The sequence below is a fragment of the Cimex lectularius genome, unplaced genomic scaffold (assembly GCF_000648675.2).
Source record: "Cimex lectularius strain Harlan isolate CLEC.00 unplaced genomic scaffold, Clec_2.1 scaffold71, whole genome shotgun sequence".
Taxonomy (NCBI): Eukaryota; Metazoa; Arthropoda; class Insecta; order Hemiptera; family Cimicidae; genus Cimex; species Cimex lectularius.
Genome location: NW_019392655.1, coordinates 254,338 through 276,630, shown reverse-complemented (window position 1 = coordinate 276,630; position 22,293 = coordinate 254,338). Strand labels below are relative to the sequence as shown.

General features: G+C 32.9%; 1 protein-coding gene across 1 annotated transcript; it reads left to right on the top strand.

Moving 5' to 3' along the window:
- Positions 1–5,191: 5,191 nt before the first annotated feature.
- On the top strand, positions 5,192–22,266 carry LOC112126151 (dynein beta chain, ciliary-like; the record flags this gene model as incomplete). The annotated part of the gene is made up of 13 exons (XM_024224601.1): positions 5,192–5,307; positions 5,366–5,468; positions 9,225–9,412; positions 12,505–12,681; positions 12,740–13,076; positions 13,131–13,283; positions 13,338–13,549; positions 20,593–20,690; positions 20,751–20,886; positions 20,950–21,234; positions 21,316–21,426; positions 21,998–22,152; positions 22,218–22,266. Coding segments are annotated over exons 1-13 (2,028 nt in total), but the record flags the coding sequence as incomplete, so codon positions are not given.
- Between the last annotated feature and the right edge of the window lie 27 nt (positions 22,267–22,293).

Genomic DNA, 22,293 nt, shown 5'->3' with positions numbered 1-22,293 from the left:
ACTGGAAAATGCATTTATTGACTTTATCAATTCTAAAAATTCTGAATTCTACTCAGACGGAATTAATAAGTTACCAACACGTTGGGAGAAATGTATTGAGAGTATGGGAAATTATTTTGATTAAAGAACATTGCTTTAAAGTAACTAGTTTCTTTTTTTTTGTTTAATACCAAAATCCTGCATTATTTTCCGGACAACCCAATAGAAGTTTATGAAATGCGATCATAGATGATCATTCAATGAAATCTCTTCACCTTGAAAATTTTCTGACTTCTTAAACATTCAGTTTAGCCTGAAAAGTTTTTTATGATTCTCAATCAATAGAACATTTTTTACGCATTTTTTTAAAAGTTGATCTAGGCAAAGAAAATTTGAAATATTATTACAGTCAAATTGAAATATTATTCCAAAGCACATAAAAATAAATATTAATGAGTTAAAACTAAAGTAAAACTACTAAGGTAAAAACGTATGAAACGGTGATCATTAAATGAAATCCGCTCATCTTGGAAATTTTCTCAGTTACTTAAACATTTCAGTTTAGCCTGAAAAGTTTTTTTATGATTCGCACTCAGTAGAACATTTTTTACGTATTGTTTTTCTACTTTTTTTATGTTGATCTAAATAAAGTAAGTTTGGAATGTTCCTATATTCAAATTAAAATATTATTCCAAAGCTTATAAAAATACGTGCTATCGGGTCAAAAACAACAGAAAAAACTATAAATGTATGAAATACGATCATATTAAATTCATAGGCAATCATTAAATGTAATCTTCGAAATTTTTCCAGTTGCTTAAACTGTTTTAGCCTGAAAAGTTTTTTTATGATTCGCACTAAGTAGACGATTTTTTTACGTATTGTTTTTCTTCCTTTTTTTAAGTTGATCTAGACAAAGAAAATTTGTAATGTTATTACGAAGCTCATAAAAATAGGTACTAATGAGCCAAAAACTAAAGTAAAAACTATAAACCTATAAGATACGATCATATACATTTCATAGGTGATCATTAAATGAAAACAACCCATCTCAAAAAAATTTCGAGTTACTTAAACATTCAGTTTAGCCTGAAAAGTTTTTTTATGATTCGCACTAAAAAGAAGATTTTTTGCGTATTGTTTTTCTACTTTTTTATGTTGATCTAAATAACGAAAGTTTGGGATGTTCCTATATTCAAATTAAAATATTATTCCAAAGCTTTTAAAAATACGTGCTATTGGGTCAAAAACTAAATAAAAAAATATAAATGTGTGAAATAAGATCAAAATAAATTCGTAGGTAATCATTAAATGTAATATTGAAACTTTTCCGAGTAACTTAAACAGTTTTAGCCTGAAGGTATTCGCACAAGTAGATTTTTTACCTATTATTTTCTTTCTTTTTTTAAGTTGGTCTAGATAAAGAAAATTTGAAATGTTAGTACAATCAAATTGTAATATTTTTATAAAGCTCATAAAAATAAGTACTCATGGATCAAAAACTATAATTATACGATCATATACATTTCATAGGTGATCATTAAATGAAATCATTCCTTAAACATTCAGTTTAGCGTGAAAAGTGTTTTTTATGATTCACACTAAATAAAAGATTTTTAACGTATTGTTTTTTTTTCTTTTTTTTATGTTGATCCAGATAAAGAAAGTTTGGAATGTTTCTATAATCAAATTGAAATAATGTTCTAAAGCTTATGAAAATGTGATAATTGGTCAAAAACTAAAGAAAAAACTATAAACATATGAGATACGATCATACACATTTCATATGTGATCATTAAATAAAATCAGCCCATCTTAAAAAATTTCCGAGTTACTTAAACATTCAGTTTAGCCTGAAAAGTTTTTTTGTATGATTCGCACTAAGTAGAATTTTATTAACGTATTGTTTTTCTGCTTTTTTATGCTCATTTAGAAAAAGAAAGTTGCGAATGTTCCAATAATTAAATTGAAATATTATCCTAAAACTTACAAAAATAAGTGATAATGCGACAAAAACTATAAATGTTTGAAATACGATCACATACAATCATTAAATGTAATCTGCCCATATCGGAAATTTTCTGAGTTACTTAAACATTCAGTTTAGCGTGACAAGTTTTTTTTATGATTCGCCCTAAGTAGTAGATTTTTTACGTTTTTCTTCCTTTTTGTAAGTTGATCTAGGCAAAGAAATTTTGAATTTTTACTACCATCAAATTGTAATATTTTTCCAAAGCTCATAAAAATAACGATGCATTTTTTTAATATGGGTGATAATTAAATGAAATCAGCTCATCTTGGAAATTTTCCGAGTTACTTAAACATTCAGTTTAGCGTGACAAGTTTTTTTTATGATTCGCCCTAAGTAGTAGATTTTTTACGTTTTTCTTCCTTTTTGTAAGTTGATCTAGGCAAAGAAATTTTGAATTTTTACTACCATCAAATTGTAATATTTTTCCAAAGCTCATAAAAATAACGATGCATTTTTTTAATATGGGTGATAATTAAATGAAATCAGCTCATCTTGGAAATTTTCCGAGATACTTAAACATTCTGTTTAGCCTGAAAAGTTTTTTTTATGATTCGCCCTAAGTAGTTTTTTTACGTTTTTTTTTTCTTTTTTTTTTTTTTTTGCTGATGTAGGTAAAGAAAGTTTAAGAGTTCCTATAATCAAGTTGAAATATTATTCCAAAGCTTATAAAATTAAGTGATAATGGGACAAAAACTATAAATGTATGAAATACAAGCATATATTTTATACATAAGTGATCAAAAAACATGATTCACGCCAAGTAGAATTTTTTTCACTTCATCTAGACAAAGAAAATTTGAAATGTTATTACAGTCAAATTGAAATATTATTACAAACCTTATAAAAATAAACGATAATTGATCAAAAACTAAAGAAAAAAACTGAAATGAAATACGATCATATACGATACGTGATCGTTAAATGAAATCTGCTCATCCTGAGAATTTTCGGAGTTACTTAAGCATTCAGTTCAGACAGAGTTTTTTGCATGATTTCCAGGAAGTAGAACAATTTTTACGCATTGAATTTTTTTCTGTTTAATTTGATGTAAAAAAAGCAAATTTGAAATGTGATTACAGTCATATTGAAATATTAATCCAATTATAAAAATAGATGCTAATGGAACAAAAACTAAAGCAAAAAATTATAAATGTAGAAATACGATCGTACACGATGCATTGGTGATCATTAAATGAAATCTGCTCCTCTTGGAAATTTTCTGAGCTACTTAAACATTCAGTTTTTTGTCGTGCTCATTACATTTTTTCGTTTAAAAATTTTTAAACTCAAGCTAATAAAATTGTTGGATGTTGGTCTGAGAGACTGTAAACGCTTGGTGAACTGGCACTGGGTTTGTAAGAAATAGTTTAAATAGATTTTGTGGTTATTATTGAAGTGAATTTTTCTAAAACATTTAAGATTTATCTGCAATAAGTTTAACACATTTTTAAAAAAATTGATATATCTTATTAATATTTAAATTAAATTAGTTTTTGATAGATTAAGCTTAAGTCTCACTATTTATTTTGCTAGAATGAGGTGTGAAACTTGGAATAATTTATCTATTTTTTCTTAGAGATCAGAGATAAAGTGACAAAGCGTGGCACGGTAATTACGACTAAGCACTGGCGATTTGCAACAAGTTGCTATACTTTTGTACGTCATGAATAAAAATTATTCAAACGCGCTATATTGAGTTTATATTAATAAAGACAATCATTACACGTTTTAAAAAAAATGTAAAATTGCTTATTTATTATTTTTGGCCAGGTAAAAAAATGTGTCAAACCGATATTAAAGTTATAGACTGGTACATGGCACAGATATGCCGCAGTAAATCAAAACTAATGTGCCTTACTTTTCTTCCAGCTATTTATTGTCTAGTAGAGAAGCGACAGTGGAACATGCAACCTTAGACGACATGCACGCTAATGCATATTAAACCAAATCAATAAAAAAAATAAAAAGAAGCGGTTCAACGTGTCATTTGATATAAAATTGGCATAAAGTCCATCAAACTCTCGGAAAACCACGTTTTAAATGGATTCGACAAAAGACCGCGAGTTAATTTATAAAGATTTACTTGCGTTGAAAACTCTAATAGCTTAATATAAACTTCGTGTAGTCTAGAATTGTAAATGTCAATGCTGGTAAGAAATCATGACAAGACGCAATTATTTTCTCCATCTAAATAATATATAATGGCTAAAAAAACTTTTGAACTGTGTCGTCACGCCAGGGTTAATGTATTTCCTCGATGATTTTTGTATAATTATCGGTTTTTCGTGTCATTTGATTAATTTTACAATAAATTGTTCTGTGTGCTTCTTTAAAATTAAAAGAAAATATAAAACTTGTTTGTCCGATGTGGACATCTTGGGGGCTTAACGTCCGACTACCCGTTGGGTGTCGCAGACAAAGGGTCAAACCACTTACAATTTTTAGCATTTTCAATTAAAAAACAACGGGTTTCGCCGGGATTCGAACCCGTGGCAAATAAAGGTCGGAGGTCCTGAAAACTCCCACCTCGGACCCCCCACTGTAAGAAGAAATGGATGATGATGATGGAGGATATTAAGAAGTGGGGGGTTTTCGACCCCCAGGCACTGCAGCCTTCTGGGTTGTTTTAACTTCCTAGTTCCCCAGTTCAGTGCAAATGACACGATCATTCTTCTAAGTTAGATCATTGACGCTGTTGCAATTCCATTCCCTGGGATCTTTTTTATCCTCCAGCCTCCATTTAGCGACGTCGTTTCTTCCTCCTCATTGCAAACAAATGGCATCATCATTGAATATGCCCATGCGGGTTGATGTTTTCTCATATGCTAGAGACCGTCAACATTCCTATCACTTTTCTCAGTTAAAAAATTAAAATCAATTTAGTTCCGAATAAATCAAAGAGCATACAAGGCATTAAGATTATAACTTATTTTCAAAAAGTAAGCACAAAGATAGATTTTTGATTCGGAACAAATTCAAAATTTGATAAGCACCTTTAGATATATACTTTAAACATTTCTGTATTTTTTAAAACGAGAATTGCTAGACAATAATTTTTACGTAGTTTTTGTTTTTTGATTTTTAAAAGATGCCGTTTTTCAGATGGCAGCTCTGCTTAAAGTATATAAAACACCAAAATAACCTTAATTAATGAATACAATAGGGTCCGAGAATCACCATCAACATGTAATTCACATAAATTTTAATTTGTATTGGAAAGCAAACACATAACAAAATACAAACTTCGAATAAGACAGCACAGACATACAAACATGGATACTTTTGGAAAAGACAAGGTAGAGTCTAGTCTGCTTTATAGAGATAGATTTTTCTTTTTCAAACGGTAAATTACAGGTGTCTAAATGCGCCAAACAGCCAATCGGCGATTTCATTTACATACCGCCGACAAGCTCAAAGCAACGTTTAGAAAATGAAGCAAGCTCTGCTCCAACTTCAGGTAACCACGGCACCAAAGGCACAGGCAAAAGATTAGCTCTGGAAAATGTGACCATTATAAAGTCCTCTTACGGCGATATAGCAACTATAGAATTAGTGGGAATCCGTTAGAAAAAAAACATTAGTGGGAAAACACCCTAGCCAAACAACCTTAGACATGAATAAAATATAATTTTTAACAAAAATTATAAAGAACTTTTCTAATGGTCAAAACTTGGCCATCACCACAATGCACCTTCGAAGAATGGACTTAAAAGCATAATATCGAGCACTATTAGAGAATACATTTAGAAATAAACACAAAAATTTTAAAACGGGCATAAAAGACGCCTTGCAATAATATAGTTTAATGATCAAATGATTTAAAAGTTTACCTTAAAAAAAAATAATATGCTAGTCATACAAGGAATTAACTCATTGTGTGGTAGTTCAGACACGTTCTAAATTTTTGCCATAATCAGTTTATCTGATAGAATAGAGAAGAAAGAAATAAAAGATAAAAATTAAGTAATTTCCGTAGGATGAAAAAAAGATCAGGTCTTGGAAGGCACTAGTTTTATTATGCTTCGGGCTCAATCTTCAGCAGCCCTAACAGGTCTTCTTATAAAAGTCATCATCACAGTTTCTGATTAGAACCATCCTTTTCATTTTATAGTAGTCTCTCTTGTGTGTGGATCGAATCCGTGGATAACGGAAAACGACTGAAAAATTTCTATTAACATACTCATACAGCTAATTTTTGTAATAGTTACAAGTAAATAAATAGTATACAAAATGACGAGACTTGCAGACGCTTTTATAATTTTGACAAATTGGACGGGATTAGCAATAGCCGAAGAGACCACACCTCCCAGAAAAATAGATGATCCTTGACAACATGTAAGGAAAAGAATATTGAATGAATGAAAAAGAATATGAATGACGATCATCCTTCATTGGTTAATCCAGGCTGACTGCTGTGATCATAATGATTGCGGAAATTCGCTAAAGATTATGTAATTATGTTCCACAAGCATTGCATCCTTCTGGCTTTCATTCGTCAGTTCAGTTCAATTGAGTCGATCCTTCCCCTAAAATCTACTCCGTCAATAATAAATTATTTATTGCTTTGAATAAAAACAACTAATTTTTCAGCTAGTTTATTAAATATTGTGCGAAGTGAACATAGCTTACAAGATCAACACTTCCGCACTATTTACAAGTCTTGCGGAACTGTATACTTGGAGTCCCATTAAGGCGCACTAATAACAAATATCTCTTATGGGAAAATCACCTAAATAAATTTTTTGAATTTTTACTGTGTCATTTGTCAACGACGAAAACTCAAACTACGCGACTCACCACACAAACCTACCACGAAACATGAACAACACAATTTTCTACAAGGACATACTTAAAATATGGAAACAGGACATATTCAGCAAAAAAACGTAACCATTAATTAATTCACTCTCTCACTTTCTCTTTCTTTCTCTCTCTTACTCTCATCCACTAACCCACTTGCACACTCACTCACCCCCAGAAAATTTTTCACACGGTTCATAAACACGTGACCTGACTTACAATTAATCTTAATCCTTAACATGTCTCATGAATTCTTTTCTTGTTTTTGTTTATTGTTCTCCTCTAAAAATTCTTTATTCCTTTGAATAAAAACGTTTTGAAAGATCTTTCAAATCTAAAAAATAGCACCAAAAACTCATGGATTTGTTCTGGAGATACAGAAGTTTTCCTTCATGACGTGATACTTCCAATGTATATATTGTTGTTTAAAGTTAGTTTTAAAAAAATCAACTCTAATTGAATTTTCATATTTCACTCAATTAAATTGTCAATTTTCTCCTTTTTCTTAATCTCTTCTCTCATTCTCTTTCTCCTCGACCTCGATACTATACCCCTAAGAAGAATTATCTATTTTATTAAAAATATTACAGAAATGATTTTGCAGAAAATACCCATAGAGTATTATACAATAGAGTATATTAATATTTCAGCTATTTTATTGATTAAAAGACCAACACTTCCGCAACATTTACAAGTCTTGTGGAACTGTATACTTGGAGTCCCATTAAGGCGCTTCAATAGCAAATATCTCTTATGCGAAAATCACCCAAATAAATTTGTTTGATGTTTTACTTTGTGTGTGGTGATTAGTGACCGTTAGTCGATGATTATTCAGAAATCGTGAGATGCGGTATGGTGTGATGTAGGTTTCAGAAAAACATTTTCTTTATCGTGCCAACGTTTCGATCTTTATTGAGATCATCTTCAGTTAGTTTTACTTTGTCATTTGTCCACGACAAAAAATCAAACTACACAAAACCACCACGAACCGTGGACAATGCAGACAACCTTCTACAAGGACATACTTAAAATATGGAAATAAGACATATTCAACACAAAACGTAACAATAATTAATTCTCTCTCTCTCTCTCTCTCTCTCTCTCTCTCTCTCTCTCTCTCTCTCTCCTTTTTCTCTCTAACACACTCTCCCTCATTCAATATCTCTTACTCACTCATTCTCTCCCCCATTCTCTCTCTCTTTATTGTTCTTCTACAAAAATTCTTTATTCCTTTGTATAAAAGTAACTAATTTTTCAGCTAGTTTATTGATTAAAAGACCAACACTTCCGCAACACTTACAAGTCTTGCGGAATTGTATACTTCGAGTCCCAGTAAGGCGCTTCAATAGCAAATATCTCTTATGGGAAAATCACCCAAATACATTTGTTGGACGTTTTACTTTGTCATTTGTCAACGACAAAAAATCAAACTACGTGTCTCACCACACAAAACCACCACGAACCATGGACAACGCAGGGAACCTTCTACAAGGTCATACTTAAAATATGGAAACAGGACAAATTCAACACGAAAAAATTAATGATTAATCAATTCACTCTCTCTCTCTCTCTCTTTCTCTCTCTCTCTCTCTCTCTCTCTCTCTCTCTCTCTCTCTCTCTCTCTCTCTCTCGCTCTTATTACCTATTTATCTCGCTCTCTCTTGCTTTCACTCTCAATCACACTCCCTTTATCTCCCACCCTTTTACTCTCTCTCTCACTCTTTGTCTATATCTCCCCCTCCCTTTCTCTCTCACCCTTTCACTTTCTCTTTTCTCCCGCGCTCTCTCTTTCTCTTTTTCCCTTCTTCTTCGTCCCCTATCGCACACCATTTAAAGCATTATACCAATTAAAAATCACAATGTCCAACTGGAACAATTCGATAGATAACCCAGACTCCAAGAAATCCATGAAAGCCAACACACAAAAACAAAGCATACTACTACTAATAAAATGATTTAAACTATAAAAAGAGGAATGAAAAGGAATTAGAAATATTAATAATTAAAAAATAATTACGAATACTGGACGTATTTAAATAAGACAATATAAGACCGGAAAGCGGAAAATAATGAGCCTTTTTTAAGTCATATGCGAGATTTATTTATAATATTTTTGTTAAGCAATAGACCAATAGATGACCATTAAAATTGTCAGCATTTAAGATGAAAATTTTGTTTGAAATGTTACCATAGTCGGTTATCTCGTTTAATGCTGAAACTGGTTGTCACATCGCGTCGAAACTGTTTAGTTTTTATATTGCAATGATTTTTTTTTAATTAGCAGAACGCACCTGAATTGAATCGTGTACATTCACCTAATTTGTAAATTGCGGCTATTAAAATGCAAAAGAAGAAGGAGAGATGGTTATTGGGTTCGACATATAAATAATTATTTCGGATAAAATGTTTCCAGCCACAAACTTTATCATGGAAGGCCCCCCGCCGCCGGATGAGAGGATCGACTTCCTAGGCAACTGCGTTCAAAAGACTATGAAACTCAAACCAGAGAAGTGGACGAGGCTGATGGGGATTGAAGATTACAGAAACACGGTCTACGATTTCTTGGACTCCGCAAACACCTGGCTGTTAGTCATTTCTCAGGTAAGTCGCAAAAGATCGTTTTTTAAAAGAACTGAGCAGATTTCAGGTTTAATCACATGTTCTTCTTTGACACCTTGTTAGATAAATCAAGTTAAAAACTAAAAAATTGTAATAAATAGAATAAATAACGTTAGATGAAACAGTGTCTGTTTGACCAGTACGGTTTGTTTGTTAGTCAAATATTTCATGCACCAGTTTCAATCTATTCTTTGCATGTTGTTTTATTACATTTTTTAATGAAGTATTTGAATGATGTTGAATGAATGTAGAGTTCAATATCTTCTTTACAAGGTGAAAGAAGGACAAAAGTGTTGGAATCACCAAGCTTTCGGCAACATTATGTTGCCATCATCAGGGCCTATTTATTAAGAAAGTATACATAATTAATATACATTTTAACAATGAACAATCAAAAAACATCAGTGCATACTTTCCCAAGAAAGAAGAGAAAAAAATTTTTCTCATCGGAAAAAACTAATGCAATGGTTTAGGTTATGAAGCACATGGCCAGCATTCGGTTATATATGGTGAACAAGCCATCTATGTAAAGTAAATTAATGAGTAATTATGACATTAATGATTGACAAAAATAATAACTTAATATATACAATAACATTTTTTTATATAAAATAAATTACCTCACTAATAATTCACACATTTACAAGTCCAACTGTTTTTTTGTTTGCGGGATTATTGGAAATGTATAAAAAACGGAAAAAAGGTGGCGACCGTTAGAGGGCGCATAATGAGGAGTGCACAGAGCCTGATAGCCTTCACTAACTGTATCAATCCAGCCTTAGATGAGACAACGTTGTGTGTTGGGTTTCATCTTAATTGTAATCCTTTGTATTTATAATTTTAAACAAGCTTTAAATTAAATTCTAGTCATTAATGTAATACCCTGTGATAATGTAATGAATTTATTGGTTTTAATCACAACAATAGTTAGTAAGAACAAATTTAAAAAAAAAACAAAAAAAAAACAGTTGGACTTGTAAATGTGTGAATTATTAGTGAGATAATTTATTTTATATAAAAAATGTTATTGTATATATTAAGTTATTATTTTTGTCAATCATTAATGTCATAATTACTCATTAATTTACTTTACATAGATGGCTTGTTCACCATATATTATGGCTTCATAACCTAAACCATTGCATTAGTTTTTTCCGATGAGAAAAAAAATTTTCTCTTCTTTCTTGGGAAAGTATGCACTGATGTTTTTTGATTGATTGTTAAAATGTATATTAATTATGTATACTTTCTTAATAAATAGGCCCTGATGATGGCAACATAATGTTGCCGAAAGCTTGGTGATTCCAACACTTTTGTCTTCCTTTCACCTAGTAAAGACCTTCAAGAAGATATTGAACTCTACATTGATTATCTGCAGGTCGATCTACAAACATCATTTCTGATGTTGAATGATTCGTGTTTGGCTAAAGAAGACAATGAAAAACCCAGCATTAGTCCATTAAAGACACTGACTCGTCCCTTCAACTTTTCACATATTTTTAAGAGAATATAGATTTAAAAAAATGGCGAAAATCCGAATGTAGATCACACCAACGAGATTGGACAGATCAAAATCATTGGAAAATATCAAGCTAGTCTCATCACAACGCAAACCTCAAGGGGAATCTCACCATTTAAAAGTTTGCAAAGCAATTATCAAAATTTGTAATTAACTATATATAAATGTATTGGGGAAACGATTTAAATTTTTATGAACATAGTAAGAATCCGAGAAAAAAAATCAGTTTCGGAAGAAGGGATTTTCATTGGTTTCTATTGGAACATACTTTTACTTAAGGTTGACTTAAGAACATCTTGTCAACCTGATCAGCCGGGAATGACATACGTGATCAATTTATCTCCGCATATTATTGTGAGCCATATGATCATGAATGATTTTTTATGCAGAAGCAAAAAAACACGATACTGATCAGTAGAAAAGAAAAATGGATCACAGAGCACAATACACACAAAACAATCTCAATTATTTATTTATTAATTTTTATTTTTTGGATCAAGATTATGTTTTGGGATGTGACGAGACGGCCTATCGACATCGAAACACTAGCCTGATCGGCGTCGTTTGTCATACATGATCAATTTTTCATCGCATGTTATCATGCTTTTAAGAATGGCTCACAAGTTTCTTGACGTTTTGTCTGTTGACTTCCATTCAGATCGTGTAAGAACCACGTATCGGGCTTTTTTAACTTTTTCGATTTGAAACTATTAACTGTCTTTCTATTAGTGGCAAAATATGCCCCCAAATTCTCCGACTGCTCGAGGTTTTCTTTCTCAGCTTCCTTAAGAAGGTTTTTCATAAATTTATGTTGAAAGCCATCTGCGGAAGTGGGTATCGTAAGTGTTGAAGGAAGCTTTAGAAACCGACGACTTCCCTACAAAACTTCGCCCAAAACTTGATTAATATTCCGTGCAACTTGGGTAAAAGAATGACTAATCATAAAGGAAATCATTCAAAAATCGCGTGTTTCCATTGTCAATTTTTTTTTTTTTTTTACGAGGGTTCGCAACAGCAGAAGTCATATAAACCCTAAGGGTGCCGGGTTTTTGAAAAAAAAGCCCATTTGTAAGTATGTCGGGTTCGAATGCAGGGCCGCTGGATTCGAACCCGGGACCTTTACCTTACATTGATGAGCGCCGTGTCAAAGTCTAAAACTTGCGGCCACCGACGCCCGTATTGTCAAATTTAAAATGAGACTACTTGGAAGAAGTGAAACATAATGAAGTTGCAAAGCGTTTATTAGAAATTATTAATGTTTATCTAGGAATCAACAGGAAGTAACAAACATTTTTAAAAGAGTAATAAGTACAAAAACGGACATTTTATATGGGACTTTTGAGATAGTTTTCTAATTAATGATTGTTTCTGATGACTTAGTTCAACAAAGTTCACCAAATTTTAAAAACAAAACTGCCAATTTTGACCTAAACGGAAAAAAATCATGTCAACGTTTCAGTACATTCCGGTTCATTAGGAGTCAGCGTCTTACCTTTCCCTGCTTATAACCCTGATGACATCTATGTTCTCAGGTTCAAGTTATTTTTATTTTTAGAACAACGCAGCACAGCTTATACCGTCGACAAGCTTTCCCGTGATTTTGAAGAACAAAGGGGCTTACTTTGTTAAAAAGAATAAAGGCCCCGTTCCGAAAACTGAGTTGAACCATCACATAATTTACGGAGACTTGGCGACAAAGCCAATCGAACAGCTCGCCATTTTAGTCGACGAGGTGGATGACGAACCAGGGTGCTTTTTTCAAGTTGGACTTAACTCTTGCCTCGTTGCAGATATTCGTCCCTCTGCTGTCGAACAAAAACAATCACAAAAAATGGCCCTCTTCAGTCGCTCAGGACATAAGCCAGCACGTGCACAGTCTAAAAAGCACCGTGTACCAGGTGAGAGGGTACGTGGCAGGGAAAACGGTCCTGCCCATGCCGATCGGCATAGACAGAGTACACGAGGTGACTAAAAATTTAAAAGAGGAGAACGAGACAACGGTAGACCTTTATTTAAAATCATCCATAGAAGGTGTCGTCATCAAATGGGCTATTCAAATCAACGACGTTCTGTCTGAGGAATCATCCAAGGCGTTCGCCAACGGTCAAAATCCCACCCCAAACTCTGGTAAATTAAAACGCACATCAAAGTGAAAATACAAAATAATTGTGGTTTTTGTAGAGATCCTTTTTTGGAACAATCGGAAAGAAAATCTTCAATACATATACGATCAAATGAGAGAAGATAGGGTGAGGAAAATGGCAGTGATACTCGAACACACAGAGAGTGCTTACTGGCCCTGCTTCAAAGACATATTTTTCAACGTTGTTTCTGGTAAGCTTAAATCCTTTTCTACAACTAAATATTGATTTTTTATTTTTATTTTAGCCCTGACGGAAGCCAACGAAATAAATGTTTATTTGAAACCGTTAGAGGTTCACTTTGGCCTCATCCAAGAGACGGACTTTTCGGATGTTCTTCCCTGTTTCATTCCGTTGATGCATACAGTCTGCCTCGTCTGGAGCCGGTGCAAATACTATTGCAATTCCGGTAGAATTATCGTTCTGCTTAAGCAAATAACGAATTTAGTTATCGAACAGGTAATTAGCTTTATTGATTTATTAAAATAATGAACGTTCAAGCTTATTTAATTATATTTAAATATCATTTACTCGTACCGTGTTTATCCAGTGATAAAAAATCCGATCAAACGTTGTTTGCGGAATCAGTGCCCGTTCTACGACAAGTAGTTTGGTCCCAGGCCTACTACAAATTATTACAAAACTACATCTTCTTCTTTTTATTTCCTAATTTACTTCTTTAACTTACTTAATAGTCACGCCAAAACTGTAAAAACCGTATCTGTCAGGCTGACCAACAACTGAAGATGGCGAAATGCCGAAACTGGCAGGCTAGCCACCGAAAATGTCATGTCAAGAAGCAGAATAATTTACACACTGCTCTCCCCCCCCTCACTCTCTCTCTCTCTCTCTCTCTCTCTCTCTCTCTCTCTCTCTCTCTCTCTCTCTCTCACTCACTCACTCACTCATTCTCTCACCTCATTCACTCACTCACTCATTCTCTCTCTCTCTCTCTCTCTCTCTCTCTCTCTCACTCACTCACTCACTCACTCATTCTCTCACCTCATTCACTCACTCACTCATTCTCTCTCTCTCTCTCGCTCTCTTTCTCTCTCTCTCTCTCTATTTCTCTCTTTCTCTCTTTCTCCCTTCTTTTTCTCTCTAACACACTCTCCCTCATTCAATATCTCTTACTCACTCATTCTCTCTCTCTTTGTTCTATAAAAATTCTTTATTCCTTTGAATAAAAACAACTAATTTTTCAGCTAGTTTATTGATTAAAAGACCAACACTTCCGCAACACTTACAAGTCTTGCGGAACTGTATACTTGGAGTCTCATTAAGGCGCTTCAATAGCAAATATCTCTTATGGGAAAATCACCGAAATAAATTTGTTTGACGTTTTACTTTGTCATTTGTCAACGACAAAAAAATCAAACAATGCGACTCACCACACAAAATCACCACGAACCATGCAGACAACCTTCTACAAGGACTTACTTAAAATATGGAAACAGGACATATTCAACACAAAAAAGTAACGATAATTAATTCTCTCTCTCTCTCTCTCTCTCTCTCTCTCTCTCTCTCTCTCTCTCTTTCTCTCCCTCCCTCGCCCTAATCCGAACATCAACCAATTTTTCAGCTAGTTTATTGATTAAAAGACCAACACTTCCGCAAAATTTACAAGTCATGCGGAACTTTATATGTGGAATCTCATTAAGACGCATCAATAGAAAATATCTATTCACAACATTAATGAGAAAATCACCGAAAGCAATTTGTTTGACTGTTTTCTTTGTCATTTGTCAACGACGAATATCAAACTACGCGACTCACCACAAAAAACCACCACGAACCAAGGACAATTCAGACAACCTTCTACAAGGACATTCTTAAAATAAGAAAACAGGACATATTCAACACAAAAAACGTAACGATTAATTAATGCACTCATCCTCTCTAGTGTAGAGAGATAGATAGATAGATAGAGAGATAGAGAGAGAGAGAGAGAGAGAGAGAGAGAGTAGTGAGAGAGAGAAAAAAAGAAGAAGAGAGAGAAGAATTGATTAATCATTAATTTTTTCGTGTGGAATGTATCCTGTTTCCATATTTTAAGTATGTACCTAGTAGAAGGTTGTCTGCATTATCCATGGTTCGTGGTGGTTTTTTTGTGGTGAGTCGCGTAGTTTGATATTTCGTCGTTGACAAATGACAAAACAGTCAAACAAATTTATTTCGGTGATTTTCCCATAAGAGATATTTGCTATTGGTGCGCCTTACTGGGACTCCAAGTATACAGTTCCGCAAGACTTGTAAATGTTGCGGAAGTGTTGGTCTTTTAATCAATAAAATAGCTGAAAGATATTCGTAATTATTTTTTAATTATTAATATTTCTAATTCCTTTTCATTCCTCTTTTTATAGTTTAAATCATTTTTTTAGTAGTAGTATGCTTTGTTTTTATGTGTTGGCTTTCATGGATTTCTTGGAGTCTGGGTTATCTATCGAATTGTTCCAGTTGGACATTGTGACCATTGTGATTTTTAATTGGTATAATGCTTTAAATGGTGTGCGATAGGGGACGAAGAAGAAGGGGAAAAGAGAAAGAGAGAGCGAGGGAGACAAAGAGTGAGAGAGAGAGTGAGAGAGTAAAAGGGTGGGAGAGAAAGAGAGTGTGATTGAGAGTGAAAACAAGAGAGAGTGAGATAGAGATAGAGATATATAGGTAAATAGATAGATGGAGAGAGAGAGAGAAAGAGAGTGAATTGTTAATCATTAATTTTTTCGTGTTGAATGTGTCCTGTTTCTATATTTTAAGTATGTCCTTGTAGAAGGTTGTCTGCATGGTTTGTGGTGATTTTGTGTAGTGAGTCGCGTAGTTTGATTTTTTTGTCGTTGACAAATGACAAAGTAAAACGTCAAACAAATTTATTTCGGTGGTTTTCTCATAAGAGATATTTGCTATTGGTGCGCCTTACTGGGACTCCAAGTATACAGTTCCGCAAGACTTGTAAATGTTGCGGAAATGTTGGTCTTTTAAATAATAAGCTGTATTTTTTTTTTTTTTTTTTTTCCCAATGGAATAAAGAATTTTTAAAGAAGAACAAGAAATGTATTTAATGAAACAATTTTCCAGGGTGAGTGAGTGTGTAAGTGGGTGAAGAAGTGAGCGATAGTGCGTGTGTGAGAGAAAGAGAGAATGAAGGAGAGAGTGTTAAGAGGAAAACAAGAGAGTGAGTGAGTAAATGTGTGAATGAGTGAGTGAGAGTGAGAGTAAAAGAGAGAGAGAGAGAGAGAGAGAGAGAGAGAGTAAGAGATATGGAATGATGAAGAGTTTGTTAGAGAGAAAAAGAAAAGAAAAAGAGTGAGTGAATCAGTTAGAGATGAGTTCGTTAGAAAGAGAGTGTAAATGGTTAAAAAAAAAGGAAAAAATTGAAAATTTAAATGAATGGAAATTTAATTAGTGTTGATTTTTTTTTCAACTAAGTAACAACTAAACTAACAACAATCAGATACACGATGAATTGGAATTATCCCGTTATGTAGGAAAACTTCAATATTTCCAGAAAAAACCAATGAGTGTTGGTATTATTGTTTAGAATGGGAAGAACTTTCAAAATGTGCGATAAAAAAATTTATCCTCAAAAATTCATCGATTCGTTCTGGAATTCGATAATTTTCTTATTATTGTGTAACTAGTTAAAACAAGAAAAAAATTGAAAATTTTATCGAATAAAATATAAAAATTATTCTATCAAATTTTCAATTTTCTTCTGTTTTAGAAGTTTAGACGATAAATTGAAATTATCAAGTTTTGAAGACTTCACCAATTCCAAAATCTTTTTATAAAAACCTCACACGGTACAATTTATTATATAAGACATGACTGATCGGAATCGTCAGGAAAAGAAGAAATATTATTTTTATATGTTTACACTATCCTAAGTCTATTCATTGTAAAATATGGGATGATATTCGCACCGTCATTTATTCAGGTGCACGCTACATGTCATGTGCACGAAGACTTCACGTTCTCGTATACCTGAGTTGTCAGTTTGTTGTCACTTAGCATGTAAAAAAAGGTTTTCGTTTGCAATTGCTTTCAGTTTTTGTTGTCTTGTCAAATTTAATACGATTGCACAGAATTGTTTATTTTTCATTTTATTTCGGGATATTTAGAAAGAAGAAAAATCCTGAATTATGACACGATTACGTTTTTTTGTTATGACATAAACCAAAAGTTTTTATGTATGTTGAGTAACGTTACATACAGGTCATAATAGACTTTGTCAACTTAACTGATCTGAATAAATATTGACAATTCTAACCCGCCAGACAAAAACCGTCTAAATAGAATAACATGTAAATATGAGAAAAATTACATCGAAGGTAAAAAAATACAATGGCAAAGAGTAAATCATTTAGGGACCTTAGTAGAAAATGTCATTTACGCAACACACCAAACCAACTCAAAATAGGGAACAACTCTCACCAATTCGATTGTGATGTTACTTCTTTCGGTCTGCGTGGTGAAGGATGAGGAGGTGCGTTTATGATTATTTTGATCCGCCCATCCACGCTGTTTTTGGTCAGGGAAAAATAGATATAAATTGTGAATATGCTAAACCCTGTGTTCATCATTCGTCAAGTCGAAAGTTAGAGCCACTGAGTTATACGATTTCGTAAAAAACAGTATTTTTTTCTAGAGCGAAAAACAGGCCAAAATAAACCAAAATAATCCGAAACTACCTAGCTCATCAATTCAGGCAAGTTAGTTGCCTTCAAGAAGTAAAAAACAAACCGGAAATGTACAATTCCATTACAGACATAAAGACTTGGTAAATTCAACTTCATTGTCAGAATAAATAAAAACTGACACGTAAAAAGCGCTCAATGAAAAGAAATAATATCAAAACCCATCATTGAACTTGACGAAAAGCCAAAATGCGTCACGATGATCAGAGATAACCAAACAACTAAAGCTTCTGAGCAGTACGATTTCCTCAAAAAAGTATTTCTGCAGTTAGACCTTATTCGGCAATATGCCTTCATGGAATGTTTCTTTCTTTTTCCTTTGAAGTCGTAGGGATTTCCCCCTTTAGCACTTAAACTTTCATATTTTCTGTCCAAACGATCCAAAGTTTTTTCTGCTTAAGGTTTTCTGTAATATTTTAATAACTAGATAATTCGTGTAGCTGGATTTTTCGTCGTTGTCAAATGACCAAGAAAACAGTAAACAAAAAATTGCTTTGGTTGATTTACCCATAAAAGTTGTGAAAAGATATTTCGTATTGATGCGGGTTAAACGGGACTCCAAGTATACAGTTCCGCAAGACTTGTAAATGTTGCGGAAGTGTTGGGCTTTTAATCAAAAACTAGCTGAAAAATTTTATACTCTAATGTTTTTTCTGCAAAAGGTTTTCTGTAATATTTGTAATAAACTAGATAATTCTTCTCAGGGTCAGTGAATGAGTATGTGAGTGAGTGGGTGAGAGGAAGAGAGAGAGAGAGAGAGAGAGAGAGAGAGAGAGAGAGAGAGAGAGAGAGAGAGAGTAAGAGCTATTTAATGAGGGAGAGTGTGCAAGAGGGAAAAACAAAAGAAAGAGAGTCAATGAGTAAGTGAGTGAGTAAATGAGGATAAGTGAGTGAGAGAGAGAGAGTGTGAATGAGTAAGATATATTTATATAAGGGAGAGTGTGTTACAGAGAAAAAGAGGAGAAAGAGTGAATTAATTAATCTTTTTTTCCGTGTTGAATGTATCCTGTTTCCATATTTTAAGTATGTCCTTGTAGAAGGTTGCCTGCGTTGTCCATGGTTCGTGGTGGTTTTGTGTGGTGAGACACGTAGTTTGATTTTTTGTCGTTGACAAATGACAAAGTAAAACGTCCAACAAATTTATTTCGGTGATTTTCCCATAAGAGATATTTGCTATTGAAGCGCCTTACTGGGACTCGAAGTATACAATTCCGCAAGACTTGTAAATGTTGCGGAAGTGTTGGTCTTTTAATCAACAAACTAGCTGAAAAATTAGTTGCTTTTATACAAAGGAATAGAGAATTTTTGTAGAAGAATAATAAAGAGAGAGAGAATGGGGAGAAAATGAGTGAGTAAGAGATATTGAATGAAGGAGAGTGTATTAGAGAGAAAAAGAAGAAAGAGAGAGAGAGAGAGAGAGAGAGAGAGAATTAATTATTGTTACGTTTTTGTGTTGAATATATCTTATTTCCATATTTTAAGTATGTCCTTGTTAAAGGTTGTCTGCATTGTCCACAGTTTGTGGTGGTTTTGTGTAGTGAGTCTTGTAGTTTGATGTTTTGTCGTTGACAAATGACAAAGTAAAACTAACTGAAGATGATCTCATTAAAGATCGGAACGTTGGCACGTTAAAGAAAATGTTTTTCTGAAACCTACATCACACCAGCCCGCATCTCACGATTTCTGAATAATCATCGACTAACGGTCACTAATCACCACACACAAAGTAAAACGTCAAACAAATTTATTTGGGTGATTTTCTCATAAGAGATACTTGCTATTGAAGCGCCTTACTGGGACTCCAAGTATACAGTTCCGCAAGACAAGTGTTGCGGAAGGTTAGGGCTTTTAATCAATAAAATAGCTGTAATATTAGTATACAATATTATATAATACTCTATAGGTATTTTCTGCAAAAGCTTTTCTGTAATATTTTTAATAAAATAGATAATTCTTTTTAGGTCTTTGTTTCTTAAGAATGGCTTTCCTAGCTACCGTAGCTTTTCCTAGCTATTACAAGGCTTATTGCATAGGATGAGTTGTTAGTTACTCTATTTTCTCTTTCTCCTCTAGATATAATCGTTATTGCTCATCTGTCCAATTTTTAAAGAGGTATTTTACTGTATACGTGATAGGGTTTTTAATTCCTTTCTGTTAAGTGGAATGTCCTCTTTCTCCCATGAGGTGATTGTTTTGCTTGCCTCATGTCATATTCCCAGTATTTGTTGTGTTCTCTAACCAAGCTTCCAACTCTTTATTAATGTTGCATTATTTTATACAGCAAAAGCGATGTAGGCCTATGTATTGTTCTGAGGTTCTCTTTTTTTAGCTAGGGTGTCTGCTTACTCATTACATGAAATTCCCTCATGACCTGGGAGTGTGTAGTGTAAAACTATTTAAAGGTCCCAATTTTTTCCAGAGGAATGAGGAAAGCTTGTAATGGGATGCTCTGAAATTACAAAAATGTTTTGGTGAATTTCATAGATCCAATTGATCAATATACATTCTAAATTTATTCTAGATGCATTTTTTCTGGAAATACTACCTTATATTTGCATATTTTACTTGTAGTAAAATAATCAATTATGTTATCTTTTATTTTACTATTTTAATGTTGATTCTTGGGGGGGCGTCGGTGGCAGCAACGGTTTAGGTGCTACACAGGTAAAGTTCCTGTGTTTGAACCCGACCTAATTACAAATGGGCTTTTTTCCAAAAACACCGGCACCATGAGGGTTGATATGACCTCTGCTGTTGCAAAAAAATAAAAATAGAAAATGTTGATTCCTCTATATATATTTTCAGGCCAAGAAGTACTTAGATCCAAGTTCAATATTTCAAACAGATATAGATGAAGCACTGCAAAGAGTTCAATTATCTCTTTTTATTCTTAAACATTTTAGGTAAAGTTATAATAAAATTTAAAAAATCTGATTTACAGATCTGTCTTTTCTTTTAATTAGAAAAACCTTTGATGACTTCAAAGACAAACTGCCCACATATTTCACTGGTGATGCAGCACCTCAACTATGGACATTCCACCCAAACATTGTTTTTGAAAGGTTTAATAATTTCACCGAAAGGCTTCAGACAATTGAAGTGAGATAAAAAAATTTTGTTCCTTTATAATAAAAAAAAACTATAATACCCTATTCTTTTCAGAAATTTTTCTTGACAGTTGTTGAATTTGTAAAACTGGAAAGAGTTGAGATCGGCAATGTGAAAGGAAGCATCCTTAGCGCCCAGCTCGTCGATATTTCCCAACAGTTTAATACTTATTTTACAGAATTTTCCAGCAAATCGTATGATGTCTTGAATCCAGATGACAAAACTTTCATGGACGATTATGCTATGTTTCAGTCGAACATAAGCGATCTTGACAAGCGCTTAGCTTCGATTTTGTGCCTGGCTTTTGATGACTGTTGCAACCTGGAAGGTGTTTTCAAAGTATGAAAACATCAATTTTCATTTCCTATAAAAATAAAAAAAATATATTAAAAAAATGACACTAATAAAACCATAATGTAGCTTTTAGAAATAATTGGATCTTTTCTTGAAAGGACATTAATCAAACAAGAATTTAATGGAAAATTTGAAATTATCCTCGAAATGCTTTCTACAGAAATTAACACAATTGAGGTAGGTATTATGTTTATGTTTACATAATAAATATGATTTAATTGATATTAAGCTCCCATATAAAATTGTTTAACCTTTTGATGATTACAAAGGAAATTTAATCTGAAAAATTAATTTTCTCGTTACAGGTTTAAACGACTGCTACTAAATTTTATAATTTACATTGCATTTTTTTAATGCATAATAAATAAATACATTTTTTAAATAAAATACTTTTTATGGAATATATTTTTTAATATATTAATCCATATATGTTTAGTGGTCATAATTGACCTATTTAATCATTTCAATAAATATACATTTTATCTAAAGTCTTGGTTGTGATGAAAAAATTAGTGTCACAAGCAGGATTCAAACCGATGACCTTCCGCTCAATATGCCACTGCTCTTGATCTATTAGAACAACTTGATCTATTAGAAGGTCGTGGATTCGAATCCCTCTTGTGACACTAACTTTTTCATCTCAACCAAGACTTTAGATAAAAAGTATAATTAATTGGGACATTTTTTTATGATAATTTTAACTTGCGTTCGTTTAAAACTTCAGAATCAATATATTTTTTTTTTTAAGGAAATTTTCAGTGAGCAGATGGGAAAATTTGCAACGACTGGTCATGTAGATACTGATAGAGGAATGCCACCTGTGGCCGGAGGATTGAGATGGGTTGCGATGCTTAAGGAGCGTTTAAATTATTCTGTAATCAGATTTAAAGCTTTAGATCATAAGTCAGTAAAATTAATTTCATAAATTTTATGCAAAGAGAAAATGATGATTGTTGTTATCATTTTAGAATTTCTAAAGGACACAGAGCGAATAGTTTGTACAAAAAATATGATAATCTGCTTGATAAATTTAATGATTTTGGT